This window comes from Ornithorhynchus anatinus, chromosome 7, assembly GCF_004115215.2.
Source record: "Ornithorhynchus anatinus isolate Pmale09 chromosome 7, mOrnAna1.pri.v4, whole genome shotgun sequence".
NCBI lineage: Eukaryota > Metazoa > Chordata > Mammalia > Monotremata > Ornithorhynchidae > Ornithorhynchus > Ornithorhynchus anatinus.
The window spans coordinates 4,451,302-4,477,433 of NC_041734.1; the positions used below are offsets into that span (position 1 = coordinate 4,451,302).

At 48.7% G+C, this 26,132-nt stretch overlaps 2 protein-coding genes across 5 annotated transcripts in view; one reads left to right on the forward strand and one right to left on the reverse strand.

Moving 5' to 3' along the window:
• Positions 1 to 22,553, forward strand: part of CRH (corticotropin releasing hormone) — a 61,518-nt gene extending 38,965 nt beyond the window's left edge. For all 3 annotated transcript variants that reach the window (XM_007666980.3, XM_007666995.3, XM_007666988.3), the window contains exons 3-4: positions 20,351 to 20,734; positions 21,436 to 22,553. In XM_007666980.3, the coding sequence (XP_007665170.1) occupies positions 20,459 to 20,734; positions 21,436 to 22,026 (867 nt within the window). In that variant the 5' untranslated portion in view covers positions 20,351 to 20,458 and the 3' untranslated portion in view covers positions 22,027 to 22,553. The remainder of the gene's footprint in view (positions 1 to 20,350; positions 20,735 to 21,435) is intronic.
• A 1,707-nt stretch (positions 22,554 to 24,260) lies between these two features.
• TRIM55 (tripartite motif containing 55) overlaps positions 24,261 to 26,132 on the reverse strand; it is a 32,996-nt gene continuing 31,124 nt past the window's right edge. For both annotated transcript variants that reach the window (XM_007667005.3, XM_007667011.3), the window contains one exon: positions 24,261 to 24,784. In XM_007667005.3, the coding sequence (XP_007665195.2) occupies positions 24,662 to 24,784 (123 nt within the window). In that variant the 3' untranslated portion in view covers positions 24,261 to 24,661. The remainder of the gene's footprint in view (positions 24,785 to 26,132) is intronic.

The window sequence follows — 26,132 nt, forward strand, 5'->3', positions numbered from 1 at the left end:
CTCCACTGAGGACAAGCTGGAAAGAGGCCCCTGGGGAAGCAGCATGGCTTAGTGGAAAGAGCGCAGACTTGAGAATCAGAGGACCTGGGTTTTAATCCTACTTTTCTGCCCCTTCTCTGCTGTGTGACCTTGGGTGAGTCACTTGGCTTCTCCAAACAGTTCTTTGATCTGCAAAGTGGGGATTTAATACAGGTTCTCCATCCTTTTTAGATTGTGAGCCCCATTTGGGACCTGATTGTCTTGTATCTCCGTGAGTGCTTAGTACAAACATCATTGTTATCATCATCATCATTATGACAAAAAAAAACTTCCCCTCCTCTAGACTGTAAACTAGTTGTGGGCACGGAACATGTCTCTTTGTTGTTATGTGTCTCCCAAGTGCTTAGTACAGTGATTCTGCACACAGTAAGTGCTCAATAAATACGATTGACCGACGGACTGACTATTACCCTTGGCTCTAGTAAGGAAGACACGGCTGAGGTTGAGGCCTGGAGCCGCACTTGGTGGCCACTTGCCAGATGCAACCAGTGAAATTTTCCTTGGGGAACCACAGTTCCTGCATTGTTAGATGTTGCCCTGCCCTACCTCCCTCTGGTTGCCCAGCAGGGCAGGGCCTGTCTCCATTCCTGGCAGGAGATTTCACTCTTCTCCCTGCCAACCCTTTCTCCTACAACACAGCAAATCATGTGACTTCTGTACTAGGGCCAAGGCAGGCAACAAGCTGGAATTCTTAGAGCAGAGCGGTTGGCGGGGAGGGCCTTCTGTTCCTAGGTGGTTAGAGAGATCTGTTGAAATAGGAAGAGCTTCAACTGGTTTGACTCACATGAAGGGTGTAACAGCAATGTGTCAGAAGCCCTGAGAGCATTCGGGGAATTTCCTGAAGAAATTCAGGAACTCGTTACAACCCCAACTCTATCCAACAAAGTTGTTGGATGAGAGGCAGCTAGAGAGATTGTATTGCTCTGTAAATCTGGGCAGGTTTCCTAACCACTCGGCCTCCTCCACCATAGCCTGAGGGAACCTTATTTGCTACCTGCTTCCAACAAGTGCAGAGCAGATTGAAATCTGAAGGTATAATTGAGCTTGGAGTCTCTAAGAAAAGCAGAGGAAATTCAAAGGCTCATTGCTGGTGGATGAAAAAGGAAAATTCTCTCTAGCCTTGTTTGAAGTCCCTGGAGAACTCTAAGGTGAAGGGGGAGAAAACTGGGTTTGAAAGAAATATTATTTTTTAATATAGATTTTCTGAAAATAGCCAAGGTGAAGTTAAGAGGACCTGGCGATGGAGTGATTTGGGATCTGGCTGAGGAAGGGTATATCAGGTGACATCTAAAATAACCCTAGAAAAGGCTGAAGCTTAATTTTGGCTTCTGGGTACCCAGCATAATGAAATAATATTCAGCGGAAACAGTGAAGACTGAGATATAATGAAGTTACTGTAGGGGGGTCAATCAATCAATGTTTTTTCAGTGCTTACTTTGTGCAGAGCACGGTACTCAGAATTTGAGAGGGTAAAATAGAGGTAGTAGATATGATCCCTGCTCTCAAGGAGTTAATCTAGCAAAGGAGGTAGATACTAAAATAAATTACAGATAGTGGGAAACAATAGAATATAAAGATGTGTACAGAAATGCTACAGGTGTGTTGTGGGTGGGTGAGGACCCAAGTGCTTAGGTGTTGTATTGTACTCTCCCAAGCGCTTAGAACACTGCTTTGTACACAGTAAGCACTCAATAAATATGATTGAATGAATGACTGGAGAGGTGATGATGAAGTGCTGAAGTGGCAATTAGTGGGGCGAATTGGGTGGGAAAATGAGAGGTTAATCAGGGAAGACATCTTGGAAGAAATGTGATTTCAGAAGGGCCTGGAAGACAGGGAGAGCAGTGACCTGCTAGATGAGAAGAAAGAGGGAACTCCAAGCAGGAGGGAGGGTCTGAGCATGAGATTCGGAGTGAGATAGATGAGACTGAGGCACAGTGAATAGGTCTGCCTGGTCTCTAAATCCTGCCCACACCTAGTGGATCTGATCGTATTTAGACACGATTTTTTAACCACCCTCCCGTGCACATTTCAGACATTGGGAGCAATTTCACATTTTGCATGAAGATGAGGGGTTTTTTTGGTGGGGGGGAATAAGTGGAGTTGGTGGGGCTTAGGATCAGTAAACAGATTTAAAGGAGCTATTGGACTAGAAAGACCCAAGACGAGCTCTTTTCAGCCCTGCTGGCTTGCTCATTAGAATCCTGGCCTGAGCAAGGCTAGCTTCCAGTCCCCAGAAATGAAGATGGGGAACCAACCATTTTACCTCAACAGCTAGAAAACCCTGGGGACCACGGCCATGGACACGATGCCTAAGATTTCAAGAACTTTTGATCTATAAAGGAAGAACCACGATAAGGATGACACTTCCACGCTGGGGAAGTAGCAAGACCTAGCGGATAGAGTACGGGCCTGGGGATCAGAAGGACATGGGTTCTGATCCTGGCTCTGCCACTTGTCTGCTGTGTGACCTTGGGTAAGTCACTTCACTTCTCTGTGCCTCAGTTCCTTCATCTGTAAAGTGGGAATTAAGACTATGAACCCCACATGGGACAGGGACCGTGTCCATCCTGATTTGCTTATATCTACCGCAGTGCTTGTACAGTGCCTGGCACATAGTCAGCGCTAAACAAATGCCATTTTAAAAAAAGAGTGCAAGTTAGTTTAAGCGATCATTTCCTCTGCTTAGAGCAGTGCTCTGCGAGCCTTGTATTGGCACCCGGTTTCTGAGTGACACCTGAGAGCCACTAAGAGACATCTGCATGGAGGTCATTCTGGAGATGCAGAGGGAACAGATGGCCTCAGGGGACAAGAGGACATTTCCCACCAAGGATTCCTTTTAGGGGATATGATCACTCCCCATGCAGTGCTGAGTAATGTCAGCCAAAAGTTGTTTCGTTTTCATTCTCTGGCCAGTGTCGGTATCGTTAATATTGGCTGAGCATCTATCATGTGTGGGATAAAGTGCCAGATGCTTGGGAAATATAACAACAGAAGTCAAATATTGATTCAATGGTATTTATTGAGTGCTTACTGTGTGTAAAATATGCAATGACTGTCCTCAGGGAGCTTGAAGTCTAATGGGGGAAACAATAGATACAAATGGTTAACTATACTGTAATTAAGAGTCAGAGACTTACTATAAGACCCAAGTGAGTAAGCAGATAGATAAATAATAATAATGTTGGTATTTGTTAAGCGCTTACTATGTGCAGAGCACATTCTAAGCACTGGGGTAGATACACGGTAATCAGATTGCCCCACGTGAGGCTCACAGTTTTAATCCCCATTTTATAAATGAGGAAACTGAGGCACAGAGAAGTTGTGACTTGCCCACAGTCACACAGCTGTATTTGAACCCATGACCTCTGACTCCCAAGCCCGGGCTCTTGCCACTGAGCCACACTGCTTCTCTATGCCTTTGGCCTAAGGTAGCTGAGGGCTGGCATTGGTGAGAAAACTGGGAAGATTAATCAGGGAAGGCTTTCTGGAGAAGGTGGTTTTTCAGAGGGATTTAAAGCAAGAGAAGGATTTTGTTTGGCAAAGCAGAATGAGAAGGATGTTCCAGACAAGGAGGAGAAAGATATGAGGAAAGGGTCAGGGGTGAGAGAGTCAAGAACGGGAGACTATTGAGAAATTTGCTTGGAAGTAGTGAAAAGCACAAGCTAGGATAGGAGGGAGAAGAGAGCAGTTAAGTAAGGAGGAAACTGATGGGGAGCCTTGAAGCCAAGTTCAGGAATTCCTGTTTTTTTGGGAAGCAGATGGATTCACTGGAGAATTTTGGGAAGGGAAACAGAGTGTTCCAAATGGCGTTTAGAGATGATTTGAGCTGTTGTTTGGAGAGGAGACCAGCAAGGAGAGTGTTTCAGTATTCCAACTAGGAGGTGGTGAGGGTTTGAATCAGGGTGGTAGGAGGAAGGAGTCTGGAGAGGAAGGGACAGATTGAGTCAAAATTGTACTCTCCCAAGTGCTTAGTACAGTGATCTGCAAATTGTCAGCACTCAATAAATAGTTGACTGATTGTTAGAGTGAGGGCCAGCAGACTGACTGAATGAAGAAGGTAAATGAGAGGGGGCTGGTAGTTTATTAGTTTACTGTCCAGGCAGTGCAGGCCCCAGAATAGCTCAGTCACTTGGACATTTTAAACAAAAATGAATTTTTTTTTGGCCTGAAATTTTCACTCATTTGAGGCCAAAGTGAATTTTCAAGGCTGAAATCTCCAGGTAATTTATATCTGGGTATAAAATATACCCAAACTAAATATGGCCTTTAAATTTTCACATTTCAGTTTTATTCCTAAACATTGCTTACATTTCCAGCGCTGACATTTCTATCTGGTAAGATTGGAGAGGCAGCCCAATCCTGTCAGAGAAGCTCCCCTCTAGTTTGCAATATCCTTGAGGGCAGGATCGTGTCTATCTACTCTGTGCACTGTACTCTCCCAAGCACTCAATGCAATGCTCTGCACACAGTAAGCACTCAATAAATATTACTGATTGATCGAAATTGATTGACACTGACAGCTCGGCAGACCTGAGGCAGAGAGAAGAGAGAGATGTAGAGCTGAACTCTGGTGAATCCCAAAGTAGCACATGCACTGGTTAAAATTGAGAGAGAAGGGGAGAGAGAGAGAGAGAAAGAAAGAAAGAGAAAGAGAATGATTTAATTATCAGTCTGAAAGGATCAGGGTGTCACAGCTATTTAGCTGCTGTGAAGCACAGTCTTTTCAACAACTGTGTCAGTTTATAAAGACCCAGCTTCTCATTTGTTCTGGCACAGGCAGCTCAGACAGTATCCGGAAGCCCAATTTATAACTCCCGGGGCCCTGAGCGCTCAGCTGGAGGTGAAGCGAGTGTCTTATTTCAGTATTAATTCTAATCTGATGGATTAATTTTAGCTAATGCTTTCATTAGCTCCCATCATCCACCAGAGACTTGCAGCCACCGCCGTGATTTTCCGGAGACACGGACTGCAGGTCGCCTAGCTCACCACGGGAGGTGGGATGGCACTGAGTTCCAAGAGGCCACATTCTGGGACACAGTCTCTGTGCCCCTTCCATGGTGTGGGAGGAGGTTCCCCTCCAATGGGACTACATCTTGGCATTCCTGGACCTGGATTCCTGCCCCATGGGGAAAATATCAGCCTAGCGAAGAGTGAAGACTTGTGATAGGGTGGCTATTCAATCAATCAGTAATAATAATGATGATGATATTTGTTAAGGGCTTACTCTGTGCCAAGCACTATTCTAGCACTGGGTAGAAACAAGGTCATCAGGTTGCCCCATGCGGGGCTCATATCTTAATCCCCATTTTATGGATGAGGTAACTGAGGCCCAGAGAAGTTAAGTGGTTTGCCCAAGGTCACACAGCAGACAAGTGGTGGAACTGGGATTAGAACCCATGTCCTCTGACTCCCAAGCCCATGCTCTTTCCACTAAGCCACGGTATTGATTGAGCATTTGCTGTGTGCAGAGCATTGTACTACTAATAATAATGGAATCCTTTAGAGCTCTTACTATGTGCCAGGCTTGGTACTAAGCACTGGGGTGGTTACAGGAAAATTGGGTTGGACACAGTCCCTGTCCCATGTGGGGCTCACAGTCTCAACCCCCATTTTACAGATGAGATAACTGAGGCACAGAGAAGTGAAGTGACTTACCCAAGATCACACAACAGACAAAGGGTGGAGCTGGGCTTAGAACCCATGACCTTCTGACTCCCAGGCCCTTGATGTATCCACTATGCCATGCTGCTTCCCTAGCACTAACACTTGGGTAAGTACACAGGTTTTCTGCCCACAGTGAGCTTACAGTCTAGAGGCTTTGTGAAAGATTATGGGACTAGAAAGCAGGAGGTCCTAGTTCCAGTCTCAGATCTGTCACTGGACTGTTGTGTGAGCCAGGGCAAGTCACATAACCTCGGTTTCTTCATCTTGGATGAGATACTTGCTCTCCCTACCTGTTTAGATTGTGAGCCCTTTGTGGGATGGACTATGAATGAATTGATTATCTTTTGCCTTCCCCACCAGTCAGCACAGGGCTTGACACATACTAATGCTTAATGAATACCGTGATTATCAAAAGGGAATAAATGCAGGCCCAGGACAGGGTGATAAAGGAGGACAGTAATGGCCTGGTCAAGAAGGACTGGCAGAGCCCTTCAGGTACCTATAACAATTTAGAATGTCCCTCTAGCCTTCCCTCACCACCCTCCTCTCTCATTTCCCTCCCAATTCTGCATCTCATATCCATCTCAGTCGAAATCAGGATCTGGAAGAGCAGAATTCCTTCTAGGATAGATGTCTGGAATGAGGAGGAGGGAAGTCTGTTCCAGGTGTTCAGGGGCCACGATTTAATTTCTCAGTCACTTGATCAGTGACATGTTATTGTGCGCTGACTGTGTGCGGAGCACGGTACTGAGCATTTGGGAAAATAAAACGAGTAGAGTTGGTAGACACAATCCCTATCCACAAGGTACTTACAGTCTCTGACCTAGAGTCTACAGAAGTTCACTAGCGTACAGTCTTAGATAACTTCTCCCATCCTTTATCCTCCCAAGTGCCTCACAAAATGCTCAATGCTGAGTAAATAATAAGTACTGTGGAAAATGTTGATGGTGGTGGTGGTGGTAGTGGTGATGGTGGTGATGCAGCTTGGGACAAAAAATGGGAGTGGAGAGGGACTAAAGGCTAAGAGATACTGATCCACCACGGACTTTGGGAATCGTAAGCTCAAGCTCAGGCTAGTATTTCTGTCACCTTCCTGCTTCCCTCTATCCTTAAGTGGCACTGTAAATCAAAAGAATGACTAAATCTATCAGTAAAATATTGTACTCTTTTTTGCCAGTGGCTATCAGCCTCTGATTGCAAGCTCCAATGAAGCTGGAGGTTGTGAGTGTCTGTTGGAGTGCTGTGTCCATTATGCTATTTCCTAGTGGCCACTCATCTCTCACTCCACCCCAGCTTGTGCTCTCTGCTCTAATTAGACACTCCTACCCTGGTTTACTTCCCCCTATTTTGAAGCCATCGCACATACAATTCCCCCTTTCGAGGATATCCTGCCCTATTTTTTTTTGCCAAACCACGTCCCTCCATCCTTCAATACTCTTTTCAAGTCTCATTTCCTCCCTGCAGCCTTCCCAGATTAACCTCTCCCGGCTTTGATCCACCCATTGAACCTTCACCAGCCCCTATATGTTTTCCCTCTGTGCAGCTGAAGTTGGTATGAATATATATATATATATATATCTGAATTGTGTTGACAGTATTTGAGTTGATCACGTTTGAGGGTAAGCTATTTGAGGGCAGGGATCTCATCTCCCATCTGCTCTGAAAGTCCTCAAAACACCTAGTATTCAGCTCTGCCCATTCAGTCTGTTCAGTAGGTATTGGCCACCGTCTGGCCGACCATGCCCCCGTTTAAACGATGATGATTCAGAGAAGGCGAAAGAGTTGATTGTCAACGGAGACTTGCTACAGACCTGATCAAAGGCGACATTTAATTTAACCAAGAAAGTTTCTTCAACTGATTCACAGACGATAGGAAGGGGAAAATGTAATTTTAGCCCAGTACATTAGAAAGGAAGTGGGGATGTAGAGTTAAAGTAGGAACCCAAAGTGACCAGGACAGGACTCCTTGCTCACCAGTTCCTGAATTTGCAGAGAAAAATGTTATAAAATAACTCCCCAAAATAGCTGTTTTGTCTAAGATCTCTTGTAGGGCGGAATGAAACCCTTGTAGGAAGGCTCTGATCAGAGAGCCCTTTGATGTATCTCAGTTCTAGATGCAATGGAGCCAGGAGCTAGGAGGGAAATGACAAAAGATATTAGCAGACTGATATTTTTAGTGATTTTTCTCTGGTAGGTCAGATTTTTGAGCCTTGGAAGGTGATAAAAAGAAGTCTGTTATTCCACAAATGGGGCCCTAAATGTAATCAAGTTAACTCTGAAACCTGCTTGTAGTTGGTTGGGGAATACTGGAAATTTAAACTGTGAGCCTGATGTGGGATCAGGACTGTGTCTGACCTGATGAACTTGTATCTATCCCAGTACAGTACTTGGCACATAGTAAGCACTTAGCGAATACCACAATTATCAAATAATAATAATAATAACAATACTAATTTTGGGAAACGGTTTAGAGAGGTGGCAAGTGATCCAGGAAGGGCCAGAAGAGAAGCAACATGGTGTAGTGGATAGAGCACGGCCCTGGGAGTCAGAAGGTCTTGGGGTCCGATCCCGACTCTGCCACTTGTTTGTTGCGTAACCTTAGGCAAATCACTTCACTTCCCTCAGTTATCTCATCTGTAAAATGGGGATTGAGACCAATGTGAGACAGGGACTATGTCCAGAATGATTGCTTAGTGCTTAGTGCTGGGTCTGGCATATAGTAAGTGCATAAATACTGCAAATATCATTATTATTTAAAGAAAAAAATTAACTGTTAATGTTGAGGCAGGGAGAAACTCAGGCTCTGTGGAAAAAAAGAGATAGTGTAAACCTTAGGACGTTCTTCTAGAGTTCAGGCTGAGATGGGCCAGTCCTAAGGAGGATGTTCTGTGCTTCTGTGTGTGTTTGAGGCCACAGATTGCATTTCTGGAAGTCAGTTACCTCTCCTTTCCCCACTGTGGTCACCACTGCTGCTCGACTGGGTGGCAGTGGGAATGTGGAGACGTGGTAGTAGTGGGGTGGTGGGATGCAGTACAAGGGGTCCCACAAACATTTGAGTGACTCTACCTGGCTGGTAGAAATGCCTGTTGAAGGGGTGGATGGGTTGCTTCAGTAGTCGTTATTTTTCCAAATGTTACCAGGGCAAGGACGGCTAGCTTCCAGTCAACAGGGATTCATCATCGATGATCTTTATTGAGCACTTAGCATGAGCAAAACACTGAATTAAGTACTTAGGAGAGTATAATACACCAGAGTTGACAAGCGTACCCCCTGTATGAGCTCTTTGCTGTCCTGGTTCACTTTGGCTCTCAGGAAGAGAGGCAACCTTGAAGGAGAAATTCTTCCCAACAGGGAACTCTTTGTGTCTTTACCCGAAGCAGTACGATCCTCCAGGAATCCTTCTGAAGCAAGCCCCTCCACCTGAGACTGGCTCTCCAAAGTTAGATTCTAGGGAAGATGAGGGTTTGGGAGATTTTGATGCCATTTGGGAATAGCCAACAAAGTATCTGAGATGTTTGCTACTTTAAATACTCAGCCATCTGACTTTCTAATTGTTTAAGATTAGTCATAACTAAAGTAGGACAGAGAAGATGTTATAAATAGTTCCTTCTTATCCATTCAAGAAGTCGAGACCGTGTTTATGTATTTTGTCCCAAGTTTTCTCCCCGAAAAGAAAGATGGTAGCTTTGTGTACTTATTTATATTAACATTTTGTCTCCTTTACTGACTATGCCATAAAATGTTAATATAAAAATCTTCTCTTTGGCAGGTAAATCTAGAAGTAGAGGCTGTAACTCACTTAGGGTGATTTCCATGCATTTCTGTTCCTTTCTAGGTCAGAGATTAGTGAAGCACATAAAAAAAAATTCTCACTTCCCTAATGGTTGAATGAAAGTTTAATCCTGTCAGTTAAGGAAGCAGTGTGACCTACTGGATAGAGCATGGGCCTGGAAGTCAGAGGACCTGAGTTCTAATCCTGACTGCCACTCATCCACTGGGTGACCTTGAGCAAGTCACTTAATTTCTCTGTGTCTCAGCTTTCTTAACTGCCAAATGTGGATTCAGTACCTGTTCTCCCTCCTACTTAGACTGTGAGCCCCATGGGGACATGGACTTTGTCTGACCTGATTAACTTGTATCTATCCCAGTGCTCAGAACAGTTCTTGCCACACAGTAAGTGCTTAAACAAATACTATTTAAAAAGTAAGGAAATCTTACAAATTCATATTTGAGGCTATCGTCGATGATTAGGGTCATGTTGAATGAAATTCCTCAAAGCAAGATGTCTTAAACTCCTGTAGTGGGTCAAGATCAGAGAGATGAGTGACTTCTACAGCTCAGTGGCCGTGTTTTCCTGGGAAAATAACGTGAACATCCCTGGAGGATTGGCAGCAGTGATTTCTCTGGGCTTGCCAGTCCTGCAGCACTAAGTCTGAACCGACACTTTCTTCTGTAGTTCTGTGTCATTGAAACGGTGGACGTATTCCAAAGTTGTATAGATTTCCCCGGAGAACTCCTTCCCAGGAGGTGGATCTGTAGGACAGAGGAGGGAGATGGGGGAGAGCCTGATGTGTCAGACTAACCTGGCAGTTCCCTCCTGAACGGACTGGAGCCCCAAGGGACCTACTAGCCCCTCTCACCCCTCTGGATTCCAACGGCCCCAGGGAGCTCTAGGCTAGCCCCCTAACCCTGGCCCAGAAGTAATATTGGGAAGCAGCGTGGCTCAATGGAAAGAGCACGGGCTTGGGAGTCAGAGGTCAAGGGTTCGAATCCTGGCTCTGCCACCTGTCAGCTGTGTGACTGTGGGCAAGTCACTTAACTTCCCTGTGCCTCAGTTACCTCATCTGTAAAATGGGGATTAAGACTGTGAGCCTCACAGCGGATAACTTTATATCTACCCCAGTGCTTAGAGCAATCTTTGGCACATAGTAAGTGTTTAACAAATGCCAACATTATTATTATTATTATTATCATTGGTAGTAGTTACTAATAGGATGAAGTGGAGGAACTCCTTTGGAACTCTGGCCTGGAGCTCTCTTTCCCTCCAAGTACTCCAGACCACCACTCTCCCCTCCTTCAAAACCTTATTGAGGTCACTTCTCCACCAAGAGGCCTTCCCCAACTAAGTGTTCCCTTGGACACTTGATAATAATAATAATAATAGTTATGGTATTTGCGAAGCACTTACTATGTGCCAAGCACTGTTCTAAGAGCCAGGGTAGATACGAGGTAATCGGGTTGTCTCACGTGGGGCTCACAGTCTTAATCCCCATTTTACAGAGGAGGTCACTGAGGCACAGAGAAGTTAAGTGACGCACAGAGAAGTTAAGTGACTTGCTCAAGGTCACACAGCAGACAAGTGTCGACGCCGGGATTAGAACCCACGTCCTCTGACTCCCAAGCCCGTGCTCATACCACTAAGCCATGCTGCTTCTATTAGCCCCACAGCACTTATGTGCATATCTATATAATATGTATTGTACATTATATGAATGTCTTTCTCCCCCTCTAGACTGTAAGCCCGTTGTGGGCAGGGAATGGGCCTACCAGCTCTCTTGTATTGTACTCTTTCAGTGCATAGTACAGTGCTCTGCACACGGTAAGTGCTCAATAGATGCCTTTGATGGTGATGAGGAGGAGGAGCATTGATTGAGCACCACTTGGTGTACTTGGTGTTTGGAAGGACTAAATGACAAGGGGTCATTTGTGTTCCCTATGTACAAGGAGCTTAAACTTATTGAATTTACAACGTAGACACAGTTCTGGGGTATCCCAGCACCAGTCTGGACTCCAGGGAGCAGGCTGGGGTGCTCTGCAGATAGTTTGGGGCCCACCACTCTCTGACCCAGTGGTTATAGAAGCAGAAGTGGACCCGGAAAGGTAGGGGGAGAAAGGGAAACATAAACAAAACAGTGGCTGGGAGGAACCTTCTGGAAAAGCTTCCCAAGTCATTAAAGGGTTCAGGGGCAGTTGGAGGAAAATGAATATCAGAGTTCTCTAAATTAAGACGGATGGAGGAGGCAGAGTTGTCGGCAAGCCCTTGAAAGGTGTAAACATCAAGAAGGGAAGAGGCCTGCACAAGAGATTGTAACAGCCGCACAGGAGGAAAACGAAGAATGCATGGATGTTGGGAAACTCAGGTAGGAGAAGCGAGGAGAGGGCCCCAAGCCGGATCTCCTGGAGGATGAAGGGCAACGGGGAATCCGCCTGTTGGAATGATAGGAAGCACTCCTAGGACTGGTGAAGGGAGAGCGCTGACCAATTGTATCGTTTCTCCGTTTCTGTGCTTCCTTATCATTCCCGTGGATTAGTTGGGTTGCCCAGGAGCGACATATTGTCAAGCTGGCTGGTCAGGAATAGTGAGGTATGCAAGAGTCAGAGAGATTTCTAACTGCTGTCCCTTCAGTTGTATTGTGAGATTTTTTCAGATGTTGGCAGTACTTTTTTTGTAATGAAATAGGGGCTGGATTTCTCCTGAGCAGCAGTGCGAGGTCCAAATGTGAATGAAATACCAAATCCAGAGATGCCAGAGCTATAAGCAGCCAAGCCCACAGGTGCTGAATCTACGGACCACCAAGCTGTGGCACAATTTCAGCTCTGGTCTTATCCATTGTCGAGGGTCCTACATTTCTGAGGGTCCTCCAGATTTGAGGTTGTAGCTGTCAAAGGACACTGGGTAAGTGTTTGCCGGTTCCGCAGAGAGTTATGAGTCATAAATGAGTTTCAGTAGACACTGATGCCGTATGGACTGTTTTTACTGAAAATGGCCTCGGTTCTGGATTCACAAACTGGGCTGTGGGAACGGTAACGAGTCAGAGTCGGCTGAGCTGTTTGCCTTTGACACCTGTGCCTTTTCTACAGGGCCGTTGTAAAGTGTTTGTCATCTTGCTGCAAAACCCTTTATGATGAAAACGGAATGAGATACACTCTTCTAATTACTTGAAAGCGAGTTGTAGTCAGTACAAGGAGCAGAGTCACTGTCAGGTAGGAGGCAATGGATCAAATATTACCGTTTTGGTTTTGGTTCACACCCTCAGGAGGCTTCTTGGCTTTTGCTGTTGTAACCAGAGAGCGATCCATACATTAGCACTGCCCAGAACCGAGTAGCAATTAGGCATTCAGTAACAAAACAGGTTGACAAATAAGCAGGGGTTCTAAAGAGTGGCCTAGTGGATAAAGCACAGTGGATAAAGGCCTGGGAGTCAGAAAGACCTGGGTTCTAGGTATGGCTCTGCCACTTGTCTGCTGTATGAACTTGGGCAAGCCACATCACTTCTCTGTGCCTCAGTAACCTTATCTGTAAAATGGGGATTAAGATTCTGAGTCCCACGTGGGACATGTACAGTGTCCAACCCGATTAGTGTGTATCTATCCCAGTGCTCAGAACAGTGCCTGGTACTTAGTAGATGCTTAACAAATATTATTAGTAGTATCATCATAATAATTATTAGTTATAATAGGTGGCTCATTTTGATTTTCTACAAATCAGATGTGTGGCTAGATACGGGGCCAGGGAGTGTAGCCACCCCCATATCTGCCTCCACCAAGTGGGCAGGGATTGGGTCTACCAACTCAGTCGTATTTATTGAGCGCTTACTATGCGCAAGAGCACTGTACTACTTTTCCAAGTGCTTTAGTATAGTTGCTCTTCCCACAGTAAGTGCTTAATAAATACCATGACCAATTTATGCCCAAGGGAACCTCCAGTATGGGCTCCATCAGAACTGCCTTCTCTTCACTATATGTCAGGTTATGAAAAGGGGTGAGGTTTTAAGGTGGGAGGAAGACATTCAGAACAAGGTATGGGAGGCCTTAGAGAGCTAGCCGGACAGAAAAACTTGATTTGGAAACTTTTCAGCCCTGTCAAAAGCCTTCAGGCCTTGTTTGAGATCTAGTATGAGGGAGACTGGAACTTCAGCCCAAGCAGCTGCGGGAGAAGGAAAAGAAACCTATGGGGGCGAGCCCAAGAAGTTGGTGCTTATTTTCTCCGTACTCTACTTGGACAACTGCTCAACCAGTGGACAAGTGCCATATCTAGGACTAGACCCCACAGGTACCACTCACCTACTGGGCTACCTTGTATTTGTGTTGGATTGCAGGTATTGTAATTCCAATTTTACAGCTGAAGAAACTAAGACACAGAGAGGCTAAGGGACTTGCCATAGGTGATGCAGCATGGCCTATGAGAAGCAGCTTGGCCAAAAGGATAGAGCACGGGCCTGGGAGTCAGTGGCACCTGGGTTCTAGTCCTGGCCCTGCTACTTATCTTCTATGTGACCTTGTACCTCATCTGGAAAATGGGGATTATGACTGTGAGCTCCATGTGGTATCTGGGCTATGTCCAAGTTGATTACCTTGTATCTATCCCAGCGCTTAGAACAGTGTTTGGCACATATTATTAATCGTATTTATTGAGCGCATACTTTGTGCAAAGCACTGTACTAAGCACATAGTAAGCACTTAATAAATGCCATAACCGCCACCCCCCCGCAACACACAGCAAATCAGTGGCAGAGAGGAACTAGAATCCCAGTGCCTTGGCTCCCAATCTCCTTGCTTTTTCCCATTAGGTCACGCTACCTCCCTCCCTCCCCCCCTCCCTCCCTCCCTCCCTCCCTCCCTCCCAAACCTAGCAGCCCTCAAGCTCTCCCGCCTTGCTAGTCATTCATTCATTCATTAGTATTTATTGCGCGCTTACTATGTGCAGAGCACTGTACTAAGCACTTAGAGTGTACAATACGGCAACAGATAGAGACAATCCCTGCCCGTTGATGGGTTTACAGTCTAATCGGGGGAGACAGACGGACATAAACAAGACAACTTAGTAGCAATAAATAGAATCAAGGGGATGTACACCTCATTAACAAAATAAATAGGGTAATAAAAATATATACAAAGCTACAATGCTACCCTCCCACCAACCTTTCCAGTGTGCCTACACATGGGCCAGCCTCACAGAGCCAACCAAGCACCCGGATGACCTGCAGCCGGGCTGGTCTCCTTGGACGATGCCTCCAGTGCCGACCCGCGAGATGGCCAGGAATGCTAATGCTTTTCCAGGACACCCGGTTGATGGATCCCTTTGTTATTCCCAATAATTGTATGATTATGAGTTCCTGCAGAATGGCCCATAATTGCCGTTAAAGTGTTCCCACTCCTTCCTCAGCTCCCCATCCATTATCTGGAGCCCAGAATAGAAAAGGCCATGCCTTGTGAGGCAGATAGAAAGGTCAGCCTGACAGGGAAACTTGTCAGAGAGGGAGTGCCAGTCCCCTTTCCAACAGCCCGAGTTATTTGCCAGGGGGCCAGGTCCTGTTCGTCTCCTCTTCTGAGTACAACGGTTTAGTGTAAAGAGCATGGACTCGGGAATCAGAGGATATGGGTTCCGATCCCGGCTCCGGGACTTGTCTGTTATGTGACCTTGGGCAAGCCACTTCACTTCTCTGTGCCTCGGTTACCTCCTCTGTAAAATGGGAATTAAGTCTGTGAGCCCCACGTGGGACAACCTGATTACCTTGTATCTACCCCAGCACTTAGAACAGTGCTTGGTACATATTAAGTGCTTAACAAATACCATAATAATAATAATAATAATGATAACGGTGAGGCAGATGGCTTTCCCCGGGAAGAGAGACAAGTTACCCAGAGAAGCCTCTTGTTGCTCCAGGGACGACTGACCCTGAACAGGCCCCCTGAGTCACTGGAAGCTACTCAGAAGAGAAAACATCATGGGGAGAGGGAGCCAGCCGCTAGGCCTGTCTTGAGCAGGCCCTACCTCCCCCAAGCAACAGGCTGATTCCTCAGCCACCCACCATGTCAGGGACAGAACTGGCATCAGCAAACTGGTGTGGGTAGGTGTGGTCTGAGCTAATATTTCGGCTGATCTTGCCTTTGAATCAGACTGTACAAGTCCTTCAAGGTAGGGCATTTTCCCTGTGAAGGAGGATAGCAGGTGGGGCATATCTTCTGTAACTATCTGGGCCCCGGCTTCAACAATTATAGCCTTTGGCTGGAAATCAACTATTTGAAAGAGCAGTTAGTTGCCCTGGCTGTGGGGGGCTGTGCGTATGCTAGCTGACAGTTTCCAGGAGTTTGATTTACTGGAACCCAGAAGGGACTACGTGGACAGATACTGTGAGTGACTTCTCCCCTCTACCCCCACTAGGTCATTCCCTCCCAACTCCCGCCTCAACATGGTTCCACTAGCTCTCAATTTAGGTACTCACAACTCCTGGAGCACTACTGTATGTGTCAACTTATTCTATTTTTAGCACATTCTTCAAAATATCCATTTTTCATTCTCTTTTTCCTCCTACTTAGGATTATTTTGTGTTTCTTCCCTACTAGATTGTAAACTTCACGAGAACAGGGATGGTGCCTTCAAACTATTGTACTCTCCTTCTCCTAACTCTGTTGTACTCTTCTCACTGAATTTTCTGGTGATTGCTTGATTTGAGTTCTAACCTAGCACACTGCATACATCTGCAAATCGATCAATAAGTCGAGTGTGTTTGAGAATTTACCGTGTGCAGAGCACTGTATTAAGTGCTTGGGAGAGTACAACTCAACAGAGTCGGTAGGCATGTTCCCTGCCCACAAGGAGAATACAGTCTACAGAGGAAGACTGACATTAATAAAAATAAATAACGATATAAACATAAGTCCCGTGGGGCTGAGGGTAGGGTGAATTCAAATCCGAGTGCAAGGGTATCGCAGAAGGAAGTGGGAGAAGAGGAAATGAGGGCTTAGTCGAAGAAGGCCTCTTGGAAGAGATGTGCGTTTAATAAAATGTGACGATGGAAAGAGTGACGGTCTGTCTGATATGACAGGGGAGGGAGTTCCAGTCCAGAGGCCGGACAATGGGCGAAGGGTCGGCGGTCAGAGAGACAGGATCGAGGTAGAGAGGTTTGTCTGCCTGTGGGTGTGGGGGAAGAAGGACTCCTTTTCTCTATCCCGTAGAAAAGATTTATCAACTCATGGGCTTTTCACCACTCCCCGAATGTGTTGAGAAGCATCGTCTGAGCTGATCGGCTCTCAGGCTGAAAGCGGTCAAAGATTCCAATTCGTGGGGTCGGTGCAGGATCACTGCGGACATGCCCCTGTCCCCCATGCTGAAACACTTGTAGCCTAACAAACCTTCCCTGGAGAAAATGCACTGTTTCTCCGATTTCTCTGCGTCACGGAACACCCATCAACAACGATCAAAAAATGTATTTAAGGTTGGTGGGGTTTTTTATATCTTTGGGTGTAATAGAAATGACTAAAGAGACAACACATTGTTGATAAATGTATTATATTTACTGCTCTTTCCATAAATGATGACTCAAGCCAAGTTATACCACATCTTTCTGAAAATGCATGTGTTGATATAGAAAATTATCTCACACTGCAAACTTTCACACCTTCAGGCTGCTTGTTTTTCGCGTGAACTGTCTGGTGAACAGGAAAGAATGGATTTTATTGTTTCGTTTTCCTTGTCGTGAAACCCCCATTGTCCAGAAAGCATGGGTCAACAACTGTCTGGTTGTGTGGCCTGTGGTAAATGGAATAGCTAAACAGAGTTTTCTTCAGTTGAGAAAATCTAGATCGAGATTTAGTAGAGGTACATCTAGTATTGAGGAAGAAATATACAGCTGTCTTGGAGGCTGCTTGTACTTGAGTAACATAAAGTGAAAAGTTAGTGTGATTTTCTGGGTAGATCATGGAAAGGGATCCCTGCAGTGAAGGAGAGGCTGAAGTTGTGTCCCGAATTATCCAGGTGGTTTTTTTCCATTGAGCCAATTCTCCAGATTAGTATTAACTCAATTAGAGAAGCAGCTTAGCCTAGTGGATAGAGCACGGGCCTGAAAGTCAGAAAGACCTGGGTTCTAATCCTGCCTCTGCCACTTGTCTGCTGTGTGACCACAGGCAAGTCACTTCACTTCCCTGTGCCTCAGTTCCCTCAGCTGTAAAATGTGGATTAAGACTGTGAGCCCCATGTGGAATAGGGACTGGTTCCAACCCAATTTGCTTGTATCCTCCCCAGCGCTTAGTACAGTGCCTGACTCATAGTAAGCGCTTAACAAATGCCGGAGTTATCATTATTATTAATTACTGTTCAAACGTCAGCTTCCCTTTAGAGTGTAGACACCGGCCGGGCCTGTCCCGCACACATTGAAGGGGAGAATTGAAATCTGGTTCATTTTGGTAAGCTCGTTTTGGACAGGGACTGTCTACCAACTGTTATACTGTACTCTCCCCAATGCTTAGTACAGTGCTGTGCACACAGTAAGTGCTCAATAAATACCATCTATTGATTTTTATGCTCTGCATCAGCAGTCATTCTGGGATATAGAGAGGCGGCGTAGTTTAGTGGAAAGAGCATGGACTCGGGAGTCAGAGGTCGTGGGTTCTAATCCCCGCTCCACCATTTGTCATGTGTGTGACTTTTAGGCCAGTCATTTCATTTCTCTGGGCCTCAGTTACCCATCTGTAGTATGGGGATGAAGACTGTGAGCCCCACGTGGGACAATCTGATGACCTTGTATTTACCCCAGCGCTTAGAACAGTGCTTGGCACATAGTAAGCGCTTAACAAATACTATTATTATTATTATTATTATTATTATTCAATGGGGGAGACAGTCAGCAGAACAAAACATAGCAAGTAGTCTGGCGAAATAATGATGGTATTTGTTAGAGAAGCAGCGTGGCTCAGTGGAAGGAGCCCGGGCTTGGTAGTCCGAGGTCGTGGGTTCTAAACCCGGCTCCGCCACTTGTCAGCTGTGTGACTCTGGGCAAGTCACTCACTCCTCTGAGCCTCAGTTCCCTCCTCTGTAAAGTGGAGATGAAGACTGTGAGCCCCACGTGGGGCAACTTGATTACCTTGTACCTCTCCCACCACTCAGAACAGTGCTTGGCACAAAGTAAGCGCTTAATAATAATGATGGTATTTGTTTGTTAAGCGCTAAAAGCCCGGGCTCTTTCCACTGAGCCGCGGGTCCTGCCGAGGCTCTGTCCCCTGTCGTGGGGTTCGGGGGTCTCCGCGGGGGCCGGAGAGGGGCAGCCAAGACCCCTCCCCACCCAGGCCGAGGGGCTGCTGCGGTGCGCCTCGCATCTACTGTACATTCCAAGCGCTTAGTACAGTGCTGTGCACATAGTAAGCGCTCGATAAATACTATTGAATGTAGGAACCGTGGGCACTGGGCGGAGAGGGCGCTTTCCATCCGATTCCGGGCCAGTGGCCATCGCCTCTACAGGCCCATCCACCCGCTGCCCTGGCACCACCAGGTTGGCCCAAGCGGAGACTCTTGCCAACAGCTTGCCAGGAAAGAAGTCCGCATCTCCACCTTTCTCCGTCCCCCTCCCTCCGGGGGGCAGGGGCGGGGAATGCCCCCCGTTTTCGGGTATGCTTTCAATGCCTCGAGTGCCAAGCGAATTGCAGGCCGCGTCTGATCCAGGTCTGCATTCCTGGTTTCAAACGGGGCACCTTCCCTTCAGGTGGAAGATTCAATAGTACTTCTTGAGCGCTTACTATGTGCAGAGCACTGTACTAAGCGCTTGGAATGTACAAATCGGTAACAGAGACAGTCCCTACCCTTTGACGGCCTCACAGTCTTGCGCGCTCGCACCCACATTGACACACACGCTGACACACCGCCACCCGTCTCTCCCCGGCCCTGGACCTAAACGTCCCGCCGGTTCCCACCCTGATGGGCTGAGACACGACAGATGGGACAGAGACCCCCCCTCCCACCCACTCCCACTCCCAAAGTGGCGGGAGGGAGCAGGGACAGGACCGTTCCTGTTCACCTTTCCCACCCCTGGCTTCCTCCGGGGGGTGGGGGGCGGGGATGCCGGGGTCCTTGCGGGTTTAGGCCTTGTCATTGTGCCAAGAACTCCGCTCACGTCTGAAGGCGACCATCTGGCTGGGGCTAGGATGAGGAATTGAGGGCTTCTTCATCCGGAGAGGAGCCGGGAAACCGGTCGCCCCAGTAAACTAGACCTCCTGCTGCATTAATTCTAGACTGTGAGCCCGTTGTGGGGTAGGGATGGTCTCTATCTGTTGCTGAATTGTACTTTCCAAGCGTTTAGGACAGTGTTCTGCGCACGGTAAGCCCTCAGTAAATACGATTGAATTGACTGCGGACAGAAGGGAGGGTCGGGGAAAGTTTGGGAGTTGATGGGTGGGTGGGTGGGTGATGCACGGGCGGAAAGGCGGCCTTAAGCCCTCGATGAACACCGACGTTGGAGCCATTAGTGGATGGAGACATGAAGGGGTGGAAGGGTGGGTGCGGTGAGGTGAGCAGGTCGGTGGTGAGCAGGTCGAAGGAGTTGTGGATGGGGGAAGGAAGGTAGAGGAATGACCGGTGGAAAAACGAAGGGGCAGATGGTGGAAAGATGGACGGAGAAAGGAAGCCACGGAAGGAGGGAGGCTCTCGGATGCCGAGACGTCGGGGGAGGCCGAGGTCCCACTCGCCAGTACTTTTCTTGCAAGACTGCCCTCCTCCCTCCTGCCGCCCTCCTCGCCCCAGACTCTCTCTGATCCCCCGCCTTGGCCCGGCCTAGAGAGAGAGGTGTGCGGCGGCAGCCCTTCTCGACCTTTGGGAAATCTCACTGAAGTCTTTTTGTCAATGGGCAAGTCATGAGCAGCTCTCCCACTTTAGGACCGGCTGACGTCACCCAGGAGGCGATAAATATCTGTTGATATAATTGGATGTGAGATCCCGTGTTGTGATAGCAAAAACCGTGCCCGGTGCCCCTTCGAAGGACCCATGATTTATTCAGGAGCGGAGCGGAGCACGCAATCAAGCTGTCAAGAAAGCGTCATCTTCTTAGGCAAGTGCTGCGTGGTTCCAGAAGAGGGTCTAAGCTATAAAAATCCCGCAACGGGGCTGTGGCTGCGAGAAAAACCTTATCCCCGGTTCCCAGACGGACAGCTCCGAGAGAGCCTCGGAGAAAGGGCAGAGGCGCCCGAAAAAGCCCCCCCAACTTTTCCCCGCGCCGAAAGGCGACCACCCGCCCCGCTCACCTGCGGCAACATCGCGAAGGTAGGGAGACACCTGCCCCCCGCCTCCAGGCCCTCTGAAAACTTTCCAGGGCTCGACGGGCTTTCGGATGAGTGGCGCCGACACGTGTGTCTCTCTCTGTCTGTGTGTACGTGTGTGCTCGAAGGTGTCTCCACGGAATCCCATCGTTCCCGGGATCTCGAAAAACCCATCTAAGAGTGCGCGACTCTGCGCGGTGGAGGGTCTTCTGGGGGTGGGGGTGAAAACGTCCCCTCTCCTCCGTCCTTGTTTCTCTGGGTTATTGTTTTTTAAGGCGCTTGGGGAGTGGGGTGGGGATGACAGGAGGGGAGTGGGGTGGAGGGGACGGGTCGGAGTTACTCCGCTCAGACCAAAAAAAAAAAAAAAGGAAACACAAAACAACGGAACGAGGCACAGTGGACGCCAGCCAGTCCTGGTATTTCAACGGGGAGGGCGGCGGTAGAACGGATGGTCTTGAAGTCCGGGCTTCCTGGGCGCGGCCCCCCTAAACGGAGGCGGGAAAGGGGGGCGGCCCCTGGGAAAGAACCCCCCTGGCGGGGGTCGGTTCCCGGGGTGGGGGGCTCCGGCCTCCCTCCCGCTCAGCACCGCGGACAGCGCCTCGGAAACTCCTGCCCCCAAGCAAGTTTTGTGGCCCCCTTCTGTCTCCCCCCACCCTCTCCCCTTCCTCCTTCCCTGTCCTCTATCCTCCCTCCCTTGCGATGCAGATCGACGCCCCCAGTCGCTCCCCGCCCCGACCCCCCAACATGAAGGTCCAGCTCCTGGTGTCCGCCGCGATCCTGCTGGTGGCCGTCCCGGCCGGCCGAGACTGCAGACCTCTCCTCGGAAAGGGCCTCGCCGGCGGCCCTCGCCAGCCCCTGGACTTCCTCCAGCAGCCGCCGTCCCAGCTGCAGCTGCAGCAGCAGCTGCAGCAGCTGCAGCAGCTGCAGCAGCAGCAGCCGGTGCTGCTCCGCATGGGCGAAGAGTATTTCCTGCGCCTGGGCCATCTCAACAGGAGCCCGGCCGCTCCCTCCTTCTCCCCCGGCAGCACCAGCCGCTTCGCGCCGGACACCTCTGCAGCCAACTTTTTCCTGGCAGCTGTGCCCCAGCTGCAGCAGCTGCCCCCCCGCCCGCCGGTCACCCCGCAGGGAGCCGCCCAGCAAGAGGCGATGGAGAGGGAGAAGCGATCGGAAGAGCCACCCATCTCGCTGGATCTGACTTTCCATCTCCTCCGAGAGGTCTTGGAGATGGCCCGGGACGAACAGTTAGCGCAGCAAGCCCACAGCAACAGGAAACTGCTGGAGAGTATTGGGAAATGAGACCCTCCCCCCCGCGTTTGGCCAAAGGAGAGAGGAGAGAGAGAGAGAGAGAGTCTGCATTTAGCACAAAAAGTACCATAGTGCTGCTCTGGTATCATTTGTTTATTTTTCTATAGCTTGAAACGTTAGAGGATGTACGTCTAAGGAGCCTAGACCCTTTATTCGCATGCACAAAGGTGTATTTCAGTGCAGTGACACACAAAAAAAATCATTCGTAACTCCTCCTTTTCTTTTCCTCTCCCAAGTCGTGCTAGTAGCGTGTGTAGGCTTGAAAGAAACGTGGCGGAAAAAAAGCGGATGGAAGCCGTCTCCTGGGCGAGAGGGAGGGGTTGGCTAAAGCAGGGAGGAAAAGCCTTTTCTCTCGGAGTTCAGGCTGGGCGAGGGGTGGGGAATCCTGTAAACTCTTCTCGATCGACTTTTTCCTTGTAAACATTTCCATAATAAAACATTTTCCCAGCGCTCGGTCAATTTGGTTGTGTAAGAGAATGTGTAATATTTATATTTTTAATAAAAGCTGCAAAGGTAAAGATGGCTTTAGATATACTTCCTTCTGCTATGTGCTGACAGACGAAGACGCTTGTTTTCTTCCCCTCCCCTCTCGAATACGAAGACATCCATCCCCACGCGAGCACGCACACGCCTCCTCCCGGGGTCTTCGGTTCCTCACCAGCTAGACGAAGATGATAATCGATGCGATTGAATGATTGATAAGAGGTTTGCTCATCCTGCTCTTTCGGCAAAAAAAAATGGGGGGGGGATACGGTTGAAAGATCAGGGGAACACTTTTAAACCTTCGGCAGGGATGAGTTGGAGGGGTCACGGGAGCTAAAGGGGGACGCCCCTGGGATTAAGGGCCTAGAAACCTCATTGCCCTCTCTGCTCCCTCCGGCATCTGCCCCGGTTGGTCATTTAAACGGCGCTTGGAGTTTAAACACTTGCCGGTTTCTCCTCTGTAAACCAGCCAAGTGAGGAGCCGGCTGGGTCAGTTTTCGTCCGATTGGTCTTGGCTGAAATCGGTCTCGTTCGAAGCAGTGCGTGCATGGAAACGGAAGGGCCCGGGAAGGTCTGCGCGACTTGGGCGGGTCGGATTCCGTGTGAGTTGCCGTTTCCCTCTCTTTCTCCTTATTCACTCTCTCCCTCTTGCTCCCTTCCCGTTCTCCTCCCCTCCTACGTTTCCTTGGCCGCCGCCGTCCAGCTGCGCTCCGCTGAAGGCAGGGGCCATCGCCTCCCCCTCTGCTCTGCAGAAGGGGCAAGGACACTGCTTCTCTCCTTTCCCCTCCCTAGCATCACCCGAGTAATTACCCCAGCCTGGCCCGGTGGAAAGAGCACGGGTCTGGAGGTCAGAGGAACCGGGTTTTAATCCCAGGTGTGCCACTCGCCTGTTGTGGGCCTCGGCTTCCTCATCTGTAAAATGGGTTTTAAATAATCCTTCTCCCTCCTACTCAGACTGTGAGCCCCATGTGGGGCAGGGACCGTGTCCGACTTGATAATCTTGTAACCGCCCCATGGTTTAGCATACCGCTTGGCACATAAACGTTAATAAGCACCGTCATGATTAAGAAAGCTGGCGGGCGAGGGCCTTGAACGAAGCCATTTTAAGTCTGTTCCCAAATCGACATTTATTCAACGCCCATTCACCTTGCAGAGGGATAAACCATGTTCCGAAGGAAGCATTCTATTATATTTTTAATAAAAGCTGCGAAGGTAAAGATGGCTTTCGATATACTTCCTTTTGCTAGGTTCTGACAGACGAAGACGACTGTTTTCTTCTCGATTGGAAGGCTGGTTGAAAATCTGAAAGGGCTCGGCCTCCCTTGGTCCAAGCCAGAGGTGGCACCTGTATTAACAGGGCCCCGGGAAGTGGAACCAAGTTACTCTGGGGCAAGGGGCGATTAAGGGTCCCGCTGGAAAATGGCTCTAGGTTTGGGGGCACTTCTATGTGTAGTCGATACGTTAAGTTGTGCAGGGAGGTAAATTTTCCCCCTCTCACGTTGGCCGAATGTCTGAATACACCTATCATCACGTCTACTGAACTGTAGATTTAGGCACTTTTCCTCCAACGCCCCCTCCTTCCCGCCCTCCTCCCCCCCCCCCCCGAGCCCCCAACGTTGAATGTCCTGCAGAGGGGCACCAGGTGGAGAGAGATTCCTCACCCCTGGGTTTCGTCTATCCCCGAATGAAATGGCAGCGGTCAGGAGTTACGGTCAGCAGCCGCAGCGGCTACTGCGCAAGAATTGGCAAGGAGCTGCTAAATGATTTATTTATGAGTTAACATGGGAATGATATTTTCATTGGCCAGTGACATTGTTAGGGAGAGAAAGTCAAGCCGGAGTGCCAGTTAGAAAAAGCACCAGGTCTCACTTTTTTTCACTCTTTCTCCGTTAGAGGTAACTGTGACACACCAACACACCCACAGTAAAGCTTCATATCAAAATTCCATATTCATACAAAATGCCATCTCCTGTCCCTCTCTCCAATTCCCTCCCATGTGGCGGGTAACGGAGAGGGAATGAAAGCTCGGGGCTCTCCGGGCTGCTCTCGACATCCATCCCGGCCGAACCACCTGCGGCCTCTGAGGGTCCCTCGGCCTGGCGGACGGAAGAGCCGGGACATTCTTCTCCATCGGCAGCGAGCGTCATTCACTCAGGGAGTTTAACCAGGAAAAGGAGAAGATGTGTTGAGCCAGCTCGGTCTCGACTCTGTCCCCGTTCCCTTGGGTGACTTCCCCTCGCCCCGTGGCGGGAGCCTCAGATCCAGTCTGCAACAGAAGAAAAGATTAGTCAGAAAAGAGCAAGCTCTGTTGTGACTTTGTTTCTGGAAGAAGCTGGATTCAAACTCTTTACACCCCGAAAAGAAGGTCTGAAGAGGAGGGGAAGGGGCTAAAGCCAACGGCCCAGCCAGCTTCAGGCCTAGGCGTCTGTAGCAAGCAGCCGTTTCAGCAGACATGGATGTATATCGCTGCATGCAGTGAAGGTAGCGTTTTGGCCCCGATGCCACGAGAAGGAAAGGAAGGAAAAGGTCCTTTTTGAGAGATCATTCTCGGTCAGAGCTAGCTGCAGGAAACTTGGCTGAGAAACCCTGCAGTCAGGCAGCCTTCCTGCAGAATCCTTTGAATCATCCTGCCCCCCTATAGCATTTTAAGGAGGAAACTTGAGGCTGGGCCTGGGAGTCAGAAGGACCTGGGTTCTAATCCAGGCTCTGCCACTTTTCTGTTGGGTGACCTTGGGCAAATCACTTCATTTCTCTGGGCCTCAATTACCTCATCTGGAAAATGGGGATTAGGACTGTGAGCCCCCTGTGGGACGGGTACTGTGTCTAACCTGATTACCTTGTACCCATCCCAGCGCTTAATACAGTGCCTGGCACATAGTAAGTGATTAACAAATATAATAATAATAAGAAAGTACCCTCAGGTCCTGGATGGAGTTTCTGCAAATTTGCTACTCTCTTCACGCAGCAAGGATGCTAGTCGAGTATCAGAAACTCTTCTACCTGAATCAGGGTTTTCTACAAGCATCACCTCCTGCTCCCCTCTCCCCACTTTCTCCCCTCTCTCAGTGAGAAGCGGCAGAAGGCCTGGAGATAAAGTTACCCCGGGAGTGCTTTGAGGACAGACTGGGTTTTGGCTGGGAGAGGCTGGAAGATATGGACTGCCTCTCCCTCATCCCGCTGCCTCACTCTCTCCATCAGGCCCTCCTGGGCTGACTCTCCTGACCACCCCGCACCGCCTCCTGTGTCCGGTCTCAAGCTCTCTGGCTAAAGTACTGGGCCCAGTCAGCTCAATCACCTCCTTTGCTCCAGGGACCCCAGCAGCAGGAAGAATGAGCTGGAACACCCAGAAGTCACAATCCCTACCTGACTTCCAGAAAGCACATTTTAATAGTGTCCAAAGCCACCGGAGCAGCCAGCGTGAGGTCACAGAAGCGTTAAAGGACTGGGCTCCCCAGCTCCTTTCCAACCTTCCCTCCCCGGCCTCAGATCAGGCTTCTTGGGAGTCTCAGGTCACACACAGAGTCAACAATTTCTCCCTCTCCTAGCTTGGGCAGTGGCTAGCAAATAGAGGGTAATCTGCTACAAGTAAAACTCACCTGTGCTGGGCAGCAGCG